General features: G+C 41.0%; 1 protein-coding gene across 1 annotated transcript in view; it reads right to left on the bottom strand.

Annotated features, from left to right (window-relative positions):
• RHOV (ras homolog family member V) overlaps positions 1 to 16379 on the bottom strand; it is a 37643-nt gene extending 21264 nt beyond the window's left edge. Inside the window, exon 1 of the mRNA XM_072986264.2 lies at positions 15039 to 16379. Coding sequence (XP_072842365.2) covers positions 15039 to 15267 — 229 coding nt within the window. The 5' untranslated portion in view covers positions 15268 to 16379. The remainder of the gene's footprint in view (positions 1 to 15038) is intronic.
• Positions 16380 to 17256: the final 877 nt, after the last annotated feature.

Below are 17256 nucleotides of genomic sequence, written 5' to 3'. Positions count from 1 at the left end.
TTTTCTGCAATGCTGGCACATGAGTATAATTCCATTGGTGATCGTAAATCCCATGACTTAATACATTTGAAAGCAGAAGTTCCTTATTACACAAATATCTCATTAACATCAGTGTCCCAAATGCCACCAGCATCCCAATGGTAATGTTCACATGCTGCTCCTCTAATTGTGACTAAACTACTATTGACGGAAGCTGCCTTAAATGCAACAAGCCCTACAATCCTTTTTTTTTTCCTTCCAACACTGGCTATTGGTGGCTACTTGAAGGACAGCAGACATAACGTGCCAACTATCTGAGTTACTGTAGGATCTGGAGCAACAAAATTCAGCAGCAGATGCCGAATATGCTTTTAGGAATGGAATCAAATAGAAGAAGAAGAAGAAGAACGGGCACGAAGATACAAGGGTAGAATTTAATTTATTTTTGTTAACAACATCTGTCTCAAGCATTTCTTAAGGCTAAGGGAGACTGACAAAGGAAGGAAAGGAAGAACTGGGTTTTCTATGTTACACTTAAACACTGAAATTCCATGAAAGGTTATCAGCAATTCCTCAGTGAGAATGTCAATAACAGAGATGGGTTTTCCTGGAAGACAGCATATGGACTATTACAAATTTCCATCTGAGAAACCGCAGTGCTGTGCTAAAAGGCACACACTCGTTGCTTGCAAGAAAAGCCCTGGAAAAACCTGGCTAGGACTTTGGTAAGACCTATGTACTGTACTTGTCTCATAAAAGGCTCTCTCTAGGTTTTTCACAGAGCTTGGATATGTTCTGTTTTTGGACCCAGCCATTAAAAATCTCCTAGCTAGCATGACCTGGACTGACTTGGTACAGCATGGTCCAAATTTTCAAATTGTTGCCTCCATGACATCATTAAAATCCTCTTACTCTCAAAAGATAGCTCATTTTTATGTTCATCTGAAACTTCCTGATGGTAAGAGGTGTTCAACAGTGCAACAGACAATCTCAAAAGGTGGTGGACAGTCTTTCATTAGAGATTTCTAAACCAATAAATCTATAAGAGATCTTTCAGCACTCCAACACTACATTTCAAACAAGCTGATCTTCCTTTCAGCTTTCTTCACTATCCAGTTTTTACATCTGTGCATGACAGTTGGGAATATCATAGCATAGATAATCCTGATCCTCATCTCCTGCAATATATCCTTTTGAAACTCCTATGACATAGGAGTTTGGTTCAGTCCAGAAATCTTAAGAAAGGGCTGTGATTCAGTACGAGCTGCAAAAGGCAAGAGCTATACCACCTTCAGAAGGGGCGTGGTGGCTGTGTGGGCTAAACTGCAGAAGCCTGTGCTGCAGGGTCAGAAGACCAGCAGTCATAAGATCAAATCCACGTGACGGAGTGAGCTCCCGTCGCTTTGCCCCAGCTCCTCGCCAACCTAGCAGTTCGAAAGCATGTAAATACGAGTAGATAAATAGGTACCATCTAGGTGGGAAGGTAAAAAGGCGTCCCCTAGTCACGCTGGCCCTGTGACAACGGAAACTGTCTTCAGACAAGCGCTGGCTCTACGGCTTGAAAAATGGGATGAGCACCGCCCCCCTAGAGTCAGACACAACTGAACTAAAAATGTCGAGGGGAACCTTTACCTATACCACCTTCCACCCCTGGAATATCATACAGACCCATCGCCTTAATTTAGGGCTTAAAATATTGTACTTCTGGGGCTGTTTTCTTTGTGTTTTGGTCTCCAGCCTCGAGTGATAAAGAAATTTGCGACTTTGTTTCTGGCCCATTTTGTATTAAAGAGATATTCACATACTTTATTTCTTCAAAAAACAATTCTTTATCTTGCAAATTGGGTGAATGGAATTCAAGGGCGTATATTTTGTAGCATCTTTTCAAATTTTTTAAAGTTCATTGCATTTGCAACAGTGCCATAGAACCTAAAGAGCAGTACGTACACTTAAAATTATTTTCTAGTTCCTTCATAGCTACCTTTCTGAGTCTATAGCTAAAATGCTATTGCATTTGGTATAGTGTAAAGTGTGCCTTCAGAATTTCACAGAGAGTTACTGTATACCCAAGCAATCTGTATTATATGTCTGATTGCCCAATGGAGTAGAGTTGCACAACTGTTGCTACAGAACTGTTTACTGGATATGACTTCCAATTTGAAGAGAATTTTGTGACCACTTGTGCAAGTTTGAGTTATACAGGTGAAACTACACAAAATGAATCTTTTTCTGTTTTCTTGGCTGCAGTTTTCATTTAAATTGATGATGACTCAAGCCAGGTACCGAAAATCTTTAACTATTTCTATTTCTTTCTTGTCAACGTTAAAGTAATATAATTCTATAATGATTTTTTATCTTCCTAATGTTCAGCTGCAATCCTGCTTTTGCACTTTCTTCTTTAAACCTTCTCAATTAATCATGTCAAGCCATTGCCTTTTTTTTTGCCAGTAACATCTGTCTGGTCATATACATTTCTTAAATTACTGTTGTTGTTTTTTCCAGGGAATAAGCTGAGAAAAACAACAACAAAAGTCCATCTTGCCTAGGACAAGTATGCACTTGCGGAGTGGCGCACTGAGCAATTATGTTTCCTCAACTTTTATGGAAATTTAGGGGGTAACTGAGAAACCAATGGAAGGAGAGAGGCTGGGATATAAATAGATAAAGAGAGTGTGCATAATTAGCATGAGTGTGTAATGGAGGAAAGGAGACATCCTGTGCTAAAGGTAACAGCAGTGGGTACTTCACACCAACAAGTTATATTGCCGCTCAGCCTTTTACTCAAGGGGTGGGGTAGATAATCTTTATCATCTAAGAAGGCAGGGTTAATCTTTTCCCAGGATTTATGTCATTAGCAGGCAAATGAGAGGGGGCACAAAATGACTGGCTTTAAGATTTGTAGTGATTTACTGATCAAAACAAGGTTTGCTTCCTCTGGGCCTTTCATTAAGGCCCCACCCACCCCAATCAGTCAAACTGCCCCCCTCATGTTTCTCTTCAGTGAAAACAGAGCCCTGTCACAGTAATAACTGATACAGTCTGGACATTAAACCTTCCCTTCTCTTCTCGGTGATTTAGAAGAAGGAAAATAACATTTAATTTAAAAAAACAAATAAAATTCTTGTTTAAAGAGTCACAAAAGCAGTGTTCATGTCATGTAATGCTAAGAACTAGTTGGTTCAGCTGCAGGGACAGAGATGTTGGTCATAGGAGAGCTTGGACGGAAAAAATATACAACTAATTTTATTGGGAACCTGGGTGCTATGGCATAATTGCAATACATAGCTGAATCATCAGGGAGGAAGGATCAATTTTTGTATCTCTGGTATTTGTTATATTTGCCTTGTTCTTACTTTAAGATGGATCATTACTGCAATGACCAAGCTTCTATATAAGAGTTGCATTCTGGAATATGGGAAAAATAAAGAATACTGTATACAGAATGTATAAAACCAAGAAGCCTATATGCTCATTGCAGTTTTAATACACAATAGTAGATTAGATCTAAATGGAAGAGAGTAATTTAAATCAAGGGATCTTAAGTAAATATTATATATGTCAATGCAATTACCCATTATGTCTCAATAGTTTCAGATGTTCTACTCTAAGTATTATCCTGTTGCTTACATCTAAAATTGTCTGCAAAAATTAACTGAAGGACCTGGCACAAGGCTGAAGAATATTTAGACTAGCCAGCTACCAAATTTGCCCAGGTACACTGGAACTATACAGTGAGGAGATATTTAGTTTCCAACAGTGTCAAGGCAGGCAATAAAGGATGCTAACTAGGTTGGAACCCATTTACTAGAAGGGAACAAATTATGCTAAATTGTATATTACACTTGAGGTAATTTATGGAAACTTTTTCCATTACAAGGAAGGTCACCTAGTGAGCTTTGAGGCCAAGTAAAGATTTACACCCAGGTCTCCTGAGTCCTAGTCCAACTACTACCACACAGTTGCTTGCTTGCTTGCTTGCTTGCTTGCTTGCTTGCTTGCTTGCTTGCTTGCTTTATCTATCTATCTATCTATCTATCTATCTATCTATCTATCTATCTATCTATCTATCTAGCTAGCTAGCTAGCTAGCTAGCTAGCTAGCTATCTATCTATCTAGCTAGCTAGCTAGCTAGCTAGCTAGCTAGCTAGCTAGCTAGCTAGCTAGCTATCTGCCTGCCTGCCTGCCTGCCTGAGGAGAAGCAAAGTTAAAAACCAAATAAAGTGTTACAATAGTAAAAGCATTAAACAAATATGATATTAAAACTCATAAGAAGAGTAAGATTACAGACAGATTTGTGCCTAGGATTTCCAGTCCTAGGCCTTGTCAAATATAGATAGGATGTTAGAACAGCTGACAGGAGAAGCAAAGAACCATAATAACTCAAGATAGTAGTGGCATGAAAACTCTGATATAAATATAAAGTGCTTGCACATTCATAATGCTGGCTGCACAGGTCTCACTACAAAGAAAAACATAACATTGTATGTACATAGCCATTATAGCTTTGGTTGACAGGTCTTACGGTCCTGTCTGGAGTCCTAGGGAATTGCTATGCTTCTCTGGGTCTCCAAGGGTGGGGAGAAATCTCAGGACAGGTGAAAGAAGAGGATTTATTCGCATTAAAGCCTAGAAACTTATTCTTGGTTCATTACTTTATGATGGCAGAGCTCACCCACTCAGCAAGATGATGTCTGTATTGGCACACCAAAAGGGTAGATTTAGAATTTGTGACTGTATGTACTTGGATCTGTTGTGCCACGTGGAACAGAACAGAGAATGGCGGATCAGCATCACAACTTGTGAGCTTTCTTGGCTGTGGGGGATGCAAGCCCTAGTCCACAGGAAGGAAAACAATCACTGCAGATGCTGGATACATTTTGCCACTTTCCTAGCTGCCAAAAATGTCTCCTTTCGCCAGCTCTGGGTAGTGATGAGACCTCATTTACCTCAATTTTATCTGGATTCCCCTCAACAAACTGGCCCAAACAGTTCCACTCTCCCATAACCACTGTCTGCTCCACCCACGGGAAACCCCTGGTATCTCAAGTCATGTCAGGAAATGGGAAGCTATAGACTTGACAATCCTAATCACAGTCTAGAGGCCAGGGTGTTGGAGTTGGGTTCAAGTCACCACTTGGCCATGAAACGGCGTGATGTTGCTTTGGACCAGTCAAACTCAATCAGTCTAACCTACTTCACAAGGTTGTTGTGAGGATAAAATAGGGAGAAGGAAACTGTGCATTCCAACTTGACCTTTTTGGTGGAAAGACAGCACATACAGTAAATGTAACATCAAAGAAAGAAAGAAAGAAAGAAAGAAAGAAAGAAAGAAAGAAAGAAAGAAAGAAAGAAAGAAAGAAAGAAAGAAAGAAAGAACAGACAAAAACAACAACCACCACTGACTTCAACAGCAGTATTTAATTTGTGTCCTATTCTACCAGTTGAAAGACTTTAGAATGAGATGGCTAGTTGGACTCTTCTTCTGGCTACAAATATCTTGGGGTCAGGACCAAATGGCTGAAAACACTGTTGCCTCCTATGCATAGCATGGAAGCGGGGCTGCACACTGTAGCTCCCAATACTTTGGACCCCCATGAACATTTTGCTTGCTACGAGAGATTCTACGATGCCTGTTCAGCCACTGGGGGCAGCGAATATGAAAGTTATCTCTTCCTTGTGATTGAGAAACAACTGAGCTTGTTACCACTGTATCTTAACCACAGAGAAAGAAAATAAACCCATTGCTGATCAAAAGAGGTGCTTAGATTCAGGCTTGATCTTCAAGATATAATTGGGCATTTCCCTCCTGGAGCTTCATTTAAAAGCACTTGCCATTCCCACATGATTAGAACATAGCTAACCCACACAGCATTTTACCCAGTAGAGCAGACCCTTTACCATGATGTTCCTTGTGTGTTGCTGTTGTGTTTACATCCTGCCTTTCCTTCAGCAAGCTCAAAGCAGTATACATTGCTCTCATTTTAATCCACAAAAACATCTTATGTGCAGGGTCCACACCTCAGGACTGAGTAGCAGTGACTGTAACATTGTCTGCCACCCCATCAGGTATCTCAGTTCCATTTCATCTTACCTAGCTTAAAGAGAAATTGATTTTCCTAGAAACAGCATATTGCTGCAAGCTCTTCCTGTTATGATTTGTTATAGTTTGATCTTCAATTGGCAATTCAGAACCATTATCTTTACAAAAAGTCTGATTCTACATTGTTCATGTATGCCAACCCTGCAGCCTGTATGTTGGTACTCTCTCGTGGAGTGAGGTACTTACGGGGGATGTCAAGATGACCACCTGTGCTTCCAGTTTTACCACTACACCATGGCCAGTGAGATAGGCTAACTGAGAGTAATCGACCCAAAGTCAGCTAAAGAGTTTCAAGGTTTAGAGGGGACTAGAATCTGGATCCACGTATCACTAATATGGACAGCAGAGCTGCAGGCTTTGCTCCATGTCCCTTTCCTTTCTTCTGCAGTCACTTAATGTACCGAGAGCCTCCAGAAAGGGACAAGGGAATTTTTTGGACCCTGTGGGACAAGGCAGGAGATGTTGCTGAGGTGGGGTTGGGGAAGAGTCACCCCAAACAGACTTAGATCCTAAGACAAGTTAACCTAAAGAAATTCATGGAAGAAAGGGTAGCCATAACCTCCTTCTGTGCCCCACCTCACTTTGTTCAGGTGCCCTGCTTGACCCGTCACGGAGGCTTTTCACAGAATCCATTTTCTTCATGGAAAAGGGAGGGCAGAAAACGTTCATTTCATGAACCTTTTGAAGTTAAATAGCATCAGGATCAAAGTGAGAAATCTGAAAGATATAGACCTTCTTGATAATCCTTGCAGCTTAAATCCTGCTGGTCCATGGTTTCTAGTCCGGATCCTGTTACTTATTAGGGTACTGGATTGTCACTATGAGGAAGAGGTCTACAGCTTCACTCAGTGAAAGTGAGGCTCTGGACCTCTGTCTCAGAGGTGTGACTTGGCAATAATATTGTCACTGAAAGACACCACCAGCACCAAATCAGATCATTTGAATAATAATAAAACATCACCATTAAGGAGGCTGTCTCAGGCTGTGATAAGACCAGAAACAAATGTGTCCACGGCACACTTTGTGCTGGTGTATTTTAAAAAATATACTGTCTGTGCCATGGTGCACCATGGCTAGTTTGCACCTCAACCATCTAAAGGAAGGTTAAAAACTACTCCAGTAGCAGAAAATACAGATTAAGGAGGTTCCTGGTTACCCTGAACTACAAAGTGTCATCTTCCTCGTGAAAGGAAAAACAAACAAACATATATTACCATTTGCTTACTCCCCCCTTAGCTAACTCCAGTTCATTTGAAAAGAAAAATGAAAAGGAGAGAGCTAATAGTTGGGAGAGAAATAATATCCTGGGATCAAATTATGAATCACAAAAGCAGAGAGAAGGGGAGAAGTGGGGTGTGAAACGCTGCAGAATTATCCTTTTTAGGGCACCCAAAGGCGTATGGTCAATCCAATTGCATATAGCTGTGCACTGGTATGAGGAAGTTTGTCTCTACTCTACTTGCTAGAGTTTGGTAAGTCTTGCTTGTCTTGTCTAAATCTTACTTTGGCCTCTCCCATAAACAGTGCAGGGAAGTTTCCGTGTAACAGGCTGAACAGGATAGTTTGGTGGGTGATGGTCAATATTTATGCAAGTTACTGACCCCAACAGCAAAACTTGCCTGCAATCAGGCATCAGTAGCTCTGATCTCAGCATGTTACCCGTGGGAAAAATATCTGCTGTTTAGTGCTATGAAAATACCACAATTTTCCAATTCCTCTACCTGATCCCTTATCATTTATGGTGGGATATGCTATGGTGCTGGAATGAACATCTTTCCATCTCATCAGTCATGACATATACTAAATAAAGTTAAGCCTGGATTGACTTAATTTATTTTTATCCTTCCTTTCTTTTACAGAAATTAACGCAAAGTACATTTATGTTCACAGTAATGGGGAAAACAAACAATAGTTTAATGTATTCTCGAATAATAGTTTGCTTGGTCATCTATTGTATACTTATGGGTTTAAGGAACAAGCTATAACTAACACAAACTATGGCTTATATTAATATACGAACACACCGGCTGCGCTCCCATTTAGTCTGCTAATCAGATGCAGTCTTCCTTAGCTTCAGCAAGGGGATTGCATTATGTACTTTCAGATCATGTCTCATTACTACTTTTGTACAATATTCACAAAAAAATTCATGGATACATCTTATAAGAGGAGGGGGAGATAAGTCTTATACACACTTTCTGTGCTTATGAAAGCTTCTTTTAAACAAAATATTTTATATGGTTTGCTGTTTTGGTTATGGTGACATGTACCTTAGAAACATTCACCCTGAATTACTTTAACACAGCTACATGGGGCTGGCCTTGAAAACTGTTTCAACACATTAGCTGGTCCAAAAAATTGCAGCAAGACTGCTGACTTGGGCCAGTTACAGGGAACAAATGACTGCACAAACCTTTGCAGATTACTAGCCCTTTGAAGCAGGATCTTATACTTGGTCTTTCTCTTTTCATGTTGTCTTCAACTTTTCCTAGCATTATTGGATTTTCTAGTGAATTTTGCCTTCTCATGATGTGCCCAAAGTATGACAGCCTCCATTTTGACAAGATACAATTCAGGTTTGATTTGCATACAGATTCCATATCGAGACAATATAGTGCTGGGGCAACATCAGTTTCTTTCAGAACAACCCACAGCTTCTAATGATCCATACAGTCCAAGGCTTTACTATAGTCTATAAAGTACAGTACAGACTGATATTATTGTGAAATTATTTGGTGCATTCCAGTAGCCAGCAGCTATTTGCCATACGATCTTAAGTACTGTACTTATTAGTTTTCAGAATCTAGCCTGAACATCAGGCTTTTCTCACACCATATAAGGTAAAAACCTTTCTTAAAACATCTTGAGCATCACTTTGCTTCCATGGAAAATTAAAGCAATGGCTCTACAGTTACTGCACTCCTTGGCATCTCCTTTCTTGGAGACTGGGATTCACATTGAATGTTTCTCATCTATGGGCCATTGTTTTGGTTTCTATATTTGTTGGCATATTCTTGTTAAGATTTTGACAGTTTAAACCTCTGTGGATTGAAATAGTTTATTGACATCCCATCTGCCCCAAAATATTTCTTCCTTTCTAGTGCTTTCAAAGCAGCTTGCACTTTGCTTCCTAGAATTGCAGGTTCTTCATCATAGGATTCCTCTTCAAAGGAATATGTCATCCCTTGATCTCTTCTGTACACCATTTCCACCTTTTCTCCTGGCCAGACAGTGTGTTTGCCTATTGATATTTCAGCATTTCTAGCCTAGTTTTAAATTTCCCTTTGATTTCTTGGATCTTGGAAGAGATCTCTTGTTTCCCCCTTCCCTTTGTTATTCTCTTCTATTTCATTGCAGTGAGCATTATAATCTCTTGGTCTCTATGTGACAGCCACTGAAATGTTGCATTTAGGATTCTGACCCTACTTCTTTCACCTTTTACCTTTGCTTCCTGACTGTCCTTTACAATTATAAATGTTTCTTCCATCATCTATCTAGATTTTTCTTTTCTTTTTTACTCCAGAAATTGAATTTTTGCATTGTTCCCTAATGATATATCTGGATTCAATCCATAATTCTCCTGGTTTATGGTCAGTTGAGTTTAGTTTCTTATGTGGACTTTAAATTCCTCAAGATTGTTGTTTAAATTGCATGTTGGCACTATCATTATTTTAGTGTTCTGTTTCAGCCTTACTCTAATGTTAATACATCATCAGTACCACAATCTGCTCTGGGTCTTGTTTTGGCTGAGAGAATACAGCTTCTCCGTCTCCTGCTTCCAAATATGTAGTCTATTTGGTTTATATATTGACCATCTGGTGATGTCCACATGTAAAGCTGTCTGGTTGGTTGTTTGAAACAGTATTTGGTATAAACAGGTTGTTGGCTCCACAGAACTCTATGACTAAGGCTACTGCGTCATTTCTGTCCCTAGGTCAAATTATCCAGCAACATCTGGTTCTGCTTTGTTCCCTAGTTTTGTGTTCCAGTCACTTATGATTATAAGCATGTCTTGTTTTAGTATGTGATGGTTATTTTGACAGATTTTCCATGGCATTGCTATCAATGTTATTCAGCCTGATCTTACATTATAGCCCCTCATGTGGTGGTGCTGTGGATTAAACCGCAGAAGCCTCTGTGCTCAGAAGACCAAGCAGTCGTAAGATTGAATCCACATGACAGAGTGAGCTTCCGTCGCTTGTCCCAGCTCCTGCCAACCTAGCAGTTCGAAAGCATGTAAAAATGTGAGTAGATAAATAGGTACCACCACGGTGGGAAGGTAATGGCGTTCTGTGTCTAGTCGTGCTGGCCACTTGACCACGGAAACTGTCTTTGGACAAACGCTGGTTCTATGGCTTGGAAACGGGGATGAGCACAGCACCCTAGAGTCGGACACAACTGGACTAAATGTCAAGGGGAACCTTAACCTTTTTACCTATCTGTGCTACATCTTGCCTCAGTATTAAAACCACACCCTAGCAGAGTGTAAACCCAAAATTGTGTAACTGGTGTCCACAATCATCTCAGATGGCTGTCATATGCTTGGACATACCCAGTTACATACCCTGTAGTGTGCCCAGATACATGACAGACAGCATAAAAGTATAAAAAACAAAATACTTGCACAATTTCCTGCATATGTGTGGTATTTTAAAATAAGCTGGTGGCCAATGTTTTATGCAGTTCATTTGTGTGGACTAAAACAGGCCATAGCAAGGGCCCAGGAAGAATTTGTACAAGTTAGCAGCTGCTCAGATTTGTAAATTAAACCTCTTCCTGCTCATAAATCAGACTTTTTTTTCATTTAACTTAGGTGGGTCTGGGTGACAGCATTCTGATGGACTCTATCCATAGTACATCCCAGTCTAAGGGCTCATTAGTAGTATGCTGAATGGTGCTGGGTGGGGACATGAGAAAAATGGATCACATGGTTTCTTACCTATGAAACTCATTGGGTGGCCTTAGATAAGTAAATATCTTCCAGGGTTGCTGCCAGGAGAAGGTTGAGGGACAACATGAGATAAGGGTGCATTGTCTACTGGCCTGAGTCCTTGGAGTGGTGTTGAAAATAAACAACATTTTAAGAAAAGAGATTGCAAGGATTGTTCCAGTGAGGTAGAGCAGCAGGCATTTGCAAATGGTGTCGGCAGAAGAAGTAATCTAGCTACCATTCCCATGTCTTGAGAAGCCATCTTCAGATAAGGAAAATCACATTATACAATGGCTGCTGATGAGGATATGGATAAGGCCTTGTCTGGAATCCCCCAGACTAACCACCCTGCTGTTGAGGAAGGAGGACAGGGGCAATGTGAACTATAACCTTCATGATAGTAAAACAATAGACCCAGGGCTGGACCAGTACATTTTACCGACTGAGGGAAAGAACATGTTTTGTCCTCCCCCTCCCACCAAAACCAACCACAACATAGATTATTCCAATCTTGGAGCCTAAATCCATGCCCTAGTCCTGCGGGAGAGCTTGCTGATTCAGAGCCCGGGTCTTTGCTAATATGTTACATCAGCTCTACCATAGCCTGCTCTCCCAGTTGCTTCCACCCTATACATCACATTCACAATTTCTTCGCTGTATTACAAGATGATGCACCTGTATTTCCAAAATTTAAAGAGGCAAGCTTCTGGGAACATTTGAAATGAATAGGAAGGAGAGGGAGAGGAGTGGAGTGGGGGAAAGAAATGCAGGTTGACCATCAGGTCTCCCGAGAAGAAGATGTCAGTGGTCTCTGCCTCTAACCCAATTGCAAGCTAGCCATTATTCCACCAGGTTGAGGAACCTTGTACCTTTAAGGATTTGTGTCTGGGTTCTTTGTTGTCTTTTTCAGTCCCATTCTTGCCTTCATTTTTCTTTCTTTCCAGATGCAGGGCAGAGTACAAAATCACAGTTTGTCACAGCCATGAAGACAAGCAATCCTGTGGTGTGTTAAATCTGTTGAGGGCAAGAGCCTTCTACATTGGAAAAACTGCCTTGCCATTCTCTTCATTTTTCCAGCATACAACCAGGTACTATCTCTGAGACTCTTAAGACCTAAATCCAGGTCATAGTCCCAAATAGAGCACACACACCCAATTCAACTGATGAATGGTTAGTAATCAGTTATGTCCATCTCTTTGATCCAATGAGTCCACTCCAATGAGACTATCAATGGGATTGAAGCCTAAACATGTATTTATTAGCTCTCGGACAAATGTCTCTCAGAACCAAATTTCAAAAGATTATCTAGTCCACATGGTCATCTGTCCTGTCAACAGAGATTCAATAAACCAGCTGCCCAATGTCTCTAAAGAGAATCGCTTCGCCCTATAGCAATTCACAGACAATGGGAGAGGCTCTCTCTCACACTTCTCTCTCATGCTGTGCCTTTCTCCTCCTACCCTTAGAAGTAATACACCCAGACTGACAGAAACTCTGTCATGGGGCAGGGAAATTTTGACTAATAAGCTTTGAAGAACACTAGGAGACAATGACGACTGAAGTTCAGTCACCACTACATGACAGACTACAGAAGTTGTGCCTTCTTGGGAGTGATTGTTCTAATGTTTAAATAGCTACCTTTAAAATAATAAAGCAAACTTTAAAATAAAAAACACCTTTGTTTTAGACTTTCCCCCATAAATTCATCCTATGGCCATAACAATAAATTCACAAAACTCACAAGGTTGTACAAAATAAAGTACAATAATTAGCAGTTTATCAAGTGCCCCCAATTTTTCTTGAAGGGCTTCTTACTTTTTCTCAAAGGGCTAGGCAGGGGATTACCATTTACCAGGCACTAACTAATTAAAACTCAGGAAAGTTACTTTTTGGACTACATCTCCCAGAACCTTCTAGGTCAGTGGTTTCCAGCCTTGGATCTCCAGATGTTCCTGAACTACAACTCACAGAAATCTTGGCCTGCACAGCTGGTGGTGAAGGTTTCTGGGAACTGCAGTCCAAGTACAGCTGGGTTACCCAAGGTTGAGAACCATTGTCCTAGATTAATCTATTGATTGGCTTTATTGTCTGAGAGGTTGTAGAAGTTTTAGTTTTTTAAAAAGTAACTTTTCAAAGCTGTGAACTTATTATGCAAATTTTCTACTGAGTGGCTTATAGCTCAGTAAGCAGAAACACCTGGATGTGGAATCAGATATTGGGCATTTGATTTCTCACTGTGCTTCTTGGGAGAAGAGTCAGCCTGTGTAGCCTTGGGCAAGCTGCACAGTCCCAGGACAACTCCAAGAAGAAGGGGATAGTAAACTACTTCTGAATACTTTATACCTCAGAAACCCTGGCAAAGGTTGCTGTAAGCTGGAATTAACTTGTTGACACATAATTGTTATTATAAGCTGTATTACTTGAAAAAAGAAAAAAAAGGGAATTACTGTACTCTGCCCAACATATCACTACCTAGAGGAGTGCAGGAATCATGCATCATCTTGTTCCATAACAGCTACAGAACCGTAACTTAAACAACAGCCCTGCAATTTCTGGGAGTGACCAGCCATAAAGCTATCGTTGTTATTGGAGCTTCATCCTCATAAATGAATTTTTAACCCTGCTTAAAAATGTCACACATCTGTTTCCATCTTCCTGTTCTACAGTTTAAGCCCTTGATTTTTATTCTCCTTATTAAAACACCCCAAACCAGTCAAGCAGACTAGATGGCTTGCACAGTTAGCTCAGTGAGAGTGAAACCATCCATGTTTCGGGTAAGAGGCCAAACCCATTTCCTCTGTAACCTCTCTGTAAAGACTCCCAATGCTTTACAGAGGTATACATGCCACCACTCCAACATCTTATACCTATTAAGAATGATTTCAGTGCCAGATGGGTTTAGTGGTACAATCCTGAAAAAAAAAAGCATATGAGCACATCAAGGGGGAAACGGGTCACTGTTGAACTCCAAATCCCCTCAGTCCCAACTATCATGGTCTATGGCAGGAGTGATGGGAGTTGTAGTCCAACAACATTTTGAGGGCTGCACGTTACCTCTCCTGTTTGAAATACTGTGTTAGGCATCAATACATTTATCTGGGAGTAGGTCTCACTAAATTTTCAAGGAACTCAGACATACATAGGGTTGTACAGTGAAGAAACTAGCAAGGGATGAGTTAAAGTGCTTATGAATTTATTTATTCTTTACTAAATATGAATCCAGCAGAGACTCACAATCCACTAGTTGATTTTGTAATTCTGGTGGTCTATATTGGCAAAGTTACTTCAGGAAAAAAAAACAGAATCACCCAGCCAGCATGGCCACTGGGGCCTCCAGGACACTTGCTTATAACCTCAAAATTGTCCCGAGAACAAAAGACCCCCAAAGATGGTTTATTTTAAAATGAAATTACACATTGGGTTGCCATCTCTCTCTCTCTTTCTCTCCCCCCTCCCTCTTTCTTTCTCTCTCTTTCTCTCTCACTCACTTACACACACACATGAAAGGGTTCAGTGGGTACAGTCTGCTGGGGAAAGCTTCACTTGTTAAACAGCCACTTGTCATGTTGCAAAGCAAAGCAAAACAAAGCAGTCAAGTCAGGAAAAGAAATATAGCAATCCTTGTTTAGAAATAAGTCCCATAAAAAACAGTAGGTTTTCCCTTCCAAATAACCATGTGCAGGATCAAGCTGTTTTGCTGCCCATCCTATGGATGCAAGCATTTGTATCCCACCTTTCGTTGCAAATGAGATCATGACAACCAAAGTAAAGAATAAAATACAATGTTAAACATGCCGGCAAAGTGTCAAAATACAAACCAGCCACTAGTGTAAAATCAGAGCTTGGAAAGGATCTTTTCTTGGATTATAGCTCCTTGAGCCGGCGCTGAAAATTACAGGAATTTTGTTGTTGTTGTTGTTTGTTCGTTTTGTTTGTTTCTTTTAAGAAAAGGACCTTGTCCAAGCTCTGGATGAAGTGACCCCATCCCTGCGATCAAGGGACGACTTCTCCAGCTTCTGTTCTGCTCACCTGAGAAGGTGTCCAGGGCTGTCGGCTGGTAGTGGTCTGGGTACCCATTGGTGGTGTAGCTGACGATCAGGCTGGTTTTGCCCACCGCCCCATCTCCGAGGAGGACACATTTGATGCCCAGCTCGGAGCTCCTGCGGTCTCTGCTGGGGGGGCGGCCGCTCTCGCCGCCGCCTCTTCGACCTCTTCTTCGTAGGGTCGGGGAGTAATCCAGGCGCTCCTGCGGAGGCATGGCCGGAGGAGAGGGAGCGGAGAGGGGGACCGAGTGGGTCCCTCTTTCGGAAAAGTTGTGGGGACTGAAGCAAGAAATGATGCTCCTGGCTGTTGATCTCTCCCCCCCCCGTCGCCCCCTCGGCCCCACAACTCCAAAAACAAAACAAACACCCTTTCAGGACGCGCCTATTTTGGAAGAAGACATGAATGAGGGTCAACTCCTGTTTTCCACGAGGAGTGGCCGTTTCTCTCTTTCTGGAGCGACATCCCTCAGGTATCTTGAAGTTGGAAGAAGAGAGAGAGTTGCAACAGAGAGAGGCGGGAACGCCACCCTCTTAACTTAAACTTCCCCGACCTGTCTGGGGTTTTAAAAATTACTGTTTAAACCCAGTCACTGAGATTTGCATAAGGCCACCTCCTTTCCTGGTAACCTGACGCTATACTACGCCTGTTTAAACAAACGCACAACTCCATGCTTGACTTACACTTTTCCTCAGACTTCTTTGAAAGGAGGGCTGGCTACTGAGTGGCTTAGTGTTCTGGTGTGTTTGTGTGTCTGCGTTACTGAGTGTGTGAGGCCGCAGACGTTTCTGGCAGAAAACAGCAAACCTGCAGGGGGCTGGTCCTGACCTCTTGGCTTCTGAAGTGACTACCTTGGAGAGGAAGTTTCTGCGAGCTGTCATAAGACATTTCGAATCAGCTCTGGGGGGAAAACTGAACTACATAGATACCTTATTGGACTCTTATTGTTGCTCTGTGTCTGACATTTTTGGAATCATCTGCAACATGTCCTGTCTCCTCAACAGCCCTGTTCACCTCTTGTAAATTAAGGCTTGTGATTTATTTCATGGAATCAATCCATCTCATATTTTGTCTTCCTCTTTTCCTGCTGTCTTCAGCCTTTGCTAGCATTATTGCCTTTTCCTGAGAATCTTGCCTTCTCATGACGTGCCCAAAGGATGATAGTCTCAGTTTCATCATTTTTCCCCTCCAGAGATAGTTCAGGCTTGAATTGATCTAGACCCACTCATTCCACTTTTTAGTGGTCCTGGGTACCTGCAAAGCTGTCCTCCAGCACCACATCCCCCTGTGCATGATAGTCAGAATCCATGATCGCCATGGGATTACTCTGCCCCAAACTGTTACTTCTGCACACACTGCTTCTGACAACAAGTGCCTTGCATGGTGAAGGTTTTATTATACACTCTCTTTATTAAGAAATGAGATCAAAACGAGAAGAGGTGAGTCATTTATTTCACTGTTTTATCCCCTGTCAGTCAAATAGCTCCCAGAGGCATTTACACAAGTGTTATATTTATCAGTGACATTTTTTTAATTCAGGGTTTTCCCAGATACAGATAGGACTAAAAGTACTTCCAGTAAATAAAAGAAAAATTACTCAGGAATATATGAAAACATCTTTGCAACGACATGTCGTATTTAGGATCTGTGTCTAAAATCTGAAATCTGCAATTTTTAATATGCTGAAACTTCTTAACTCTATTTCAGAGCTTGGAAAACTTATTTTTCTAATGACAACTTCTATAATCTCCCAAGGCAGCATAATGGATGGGAGTCAGAGAGCTGTACAGTAGTTCAAAAAGTAATTTATTCAAGCTGTCCTCCATTCAACTTCAATACAACTTACTTTTTCCTATTTGTGGGTACTAGTTCTGCTTCAAACTTAATGACATTTTACCTGTATCAGAATACATTTCTGAATGAGTGTTGTCTAAGCTAAATGGCATTTCCATAATCTTACTACAAGTGGTAAGAGGATAATACAGATGAGGGGTGTAAGATTTTACCTAACACAATGACTGGAGATGAGGTATATAAGTGAATATGTCTGAAGGGGAAGGAGCACAGAAAGGAAAATTTATGTTTTTATTATTTTTAATTTGCTTTTGCATTATAACTTTTAGAATTGCACAGCCAGCAGTTATCATGTGGCTGTGGGATTCTAGTAGTTCTTATGCAAAAGAAGTTTTCTTTTCCTGTCTCTCAA

The sequence above is a fragment of the Pogona vitticeps genome, chromosome 1 (assembly GCF_051106095.1).
Source record: "Pogona vitticeps strain Pit_001003342236 chromosome 1, PviZW2.1, whole genome shotgun sequence".
NCBI classification, from domain to species: Eukaryota; Metazoa; Chordata; class Lepidosauria; order Squamata; family Agamidae; genus Pogona; species Pogona vitticeps.
This window is presented reverse-complemented; position numbering and strand designations above follow the sequence as displayed.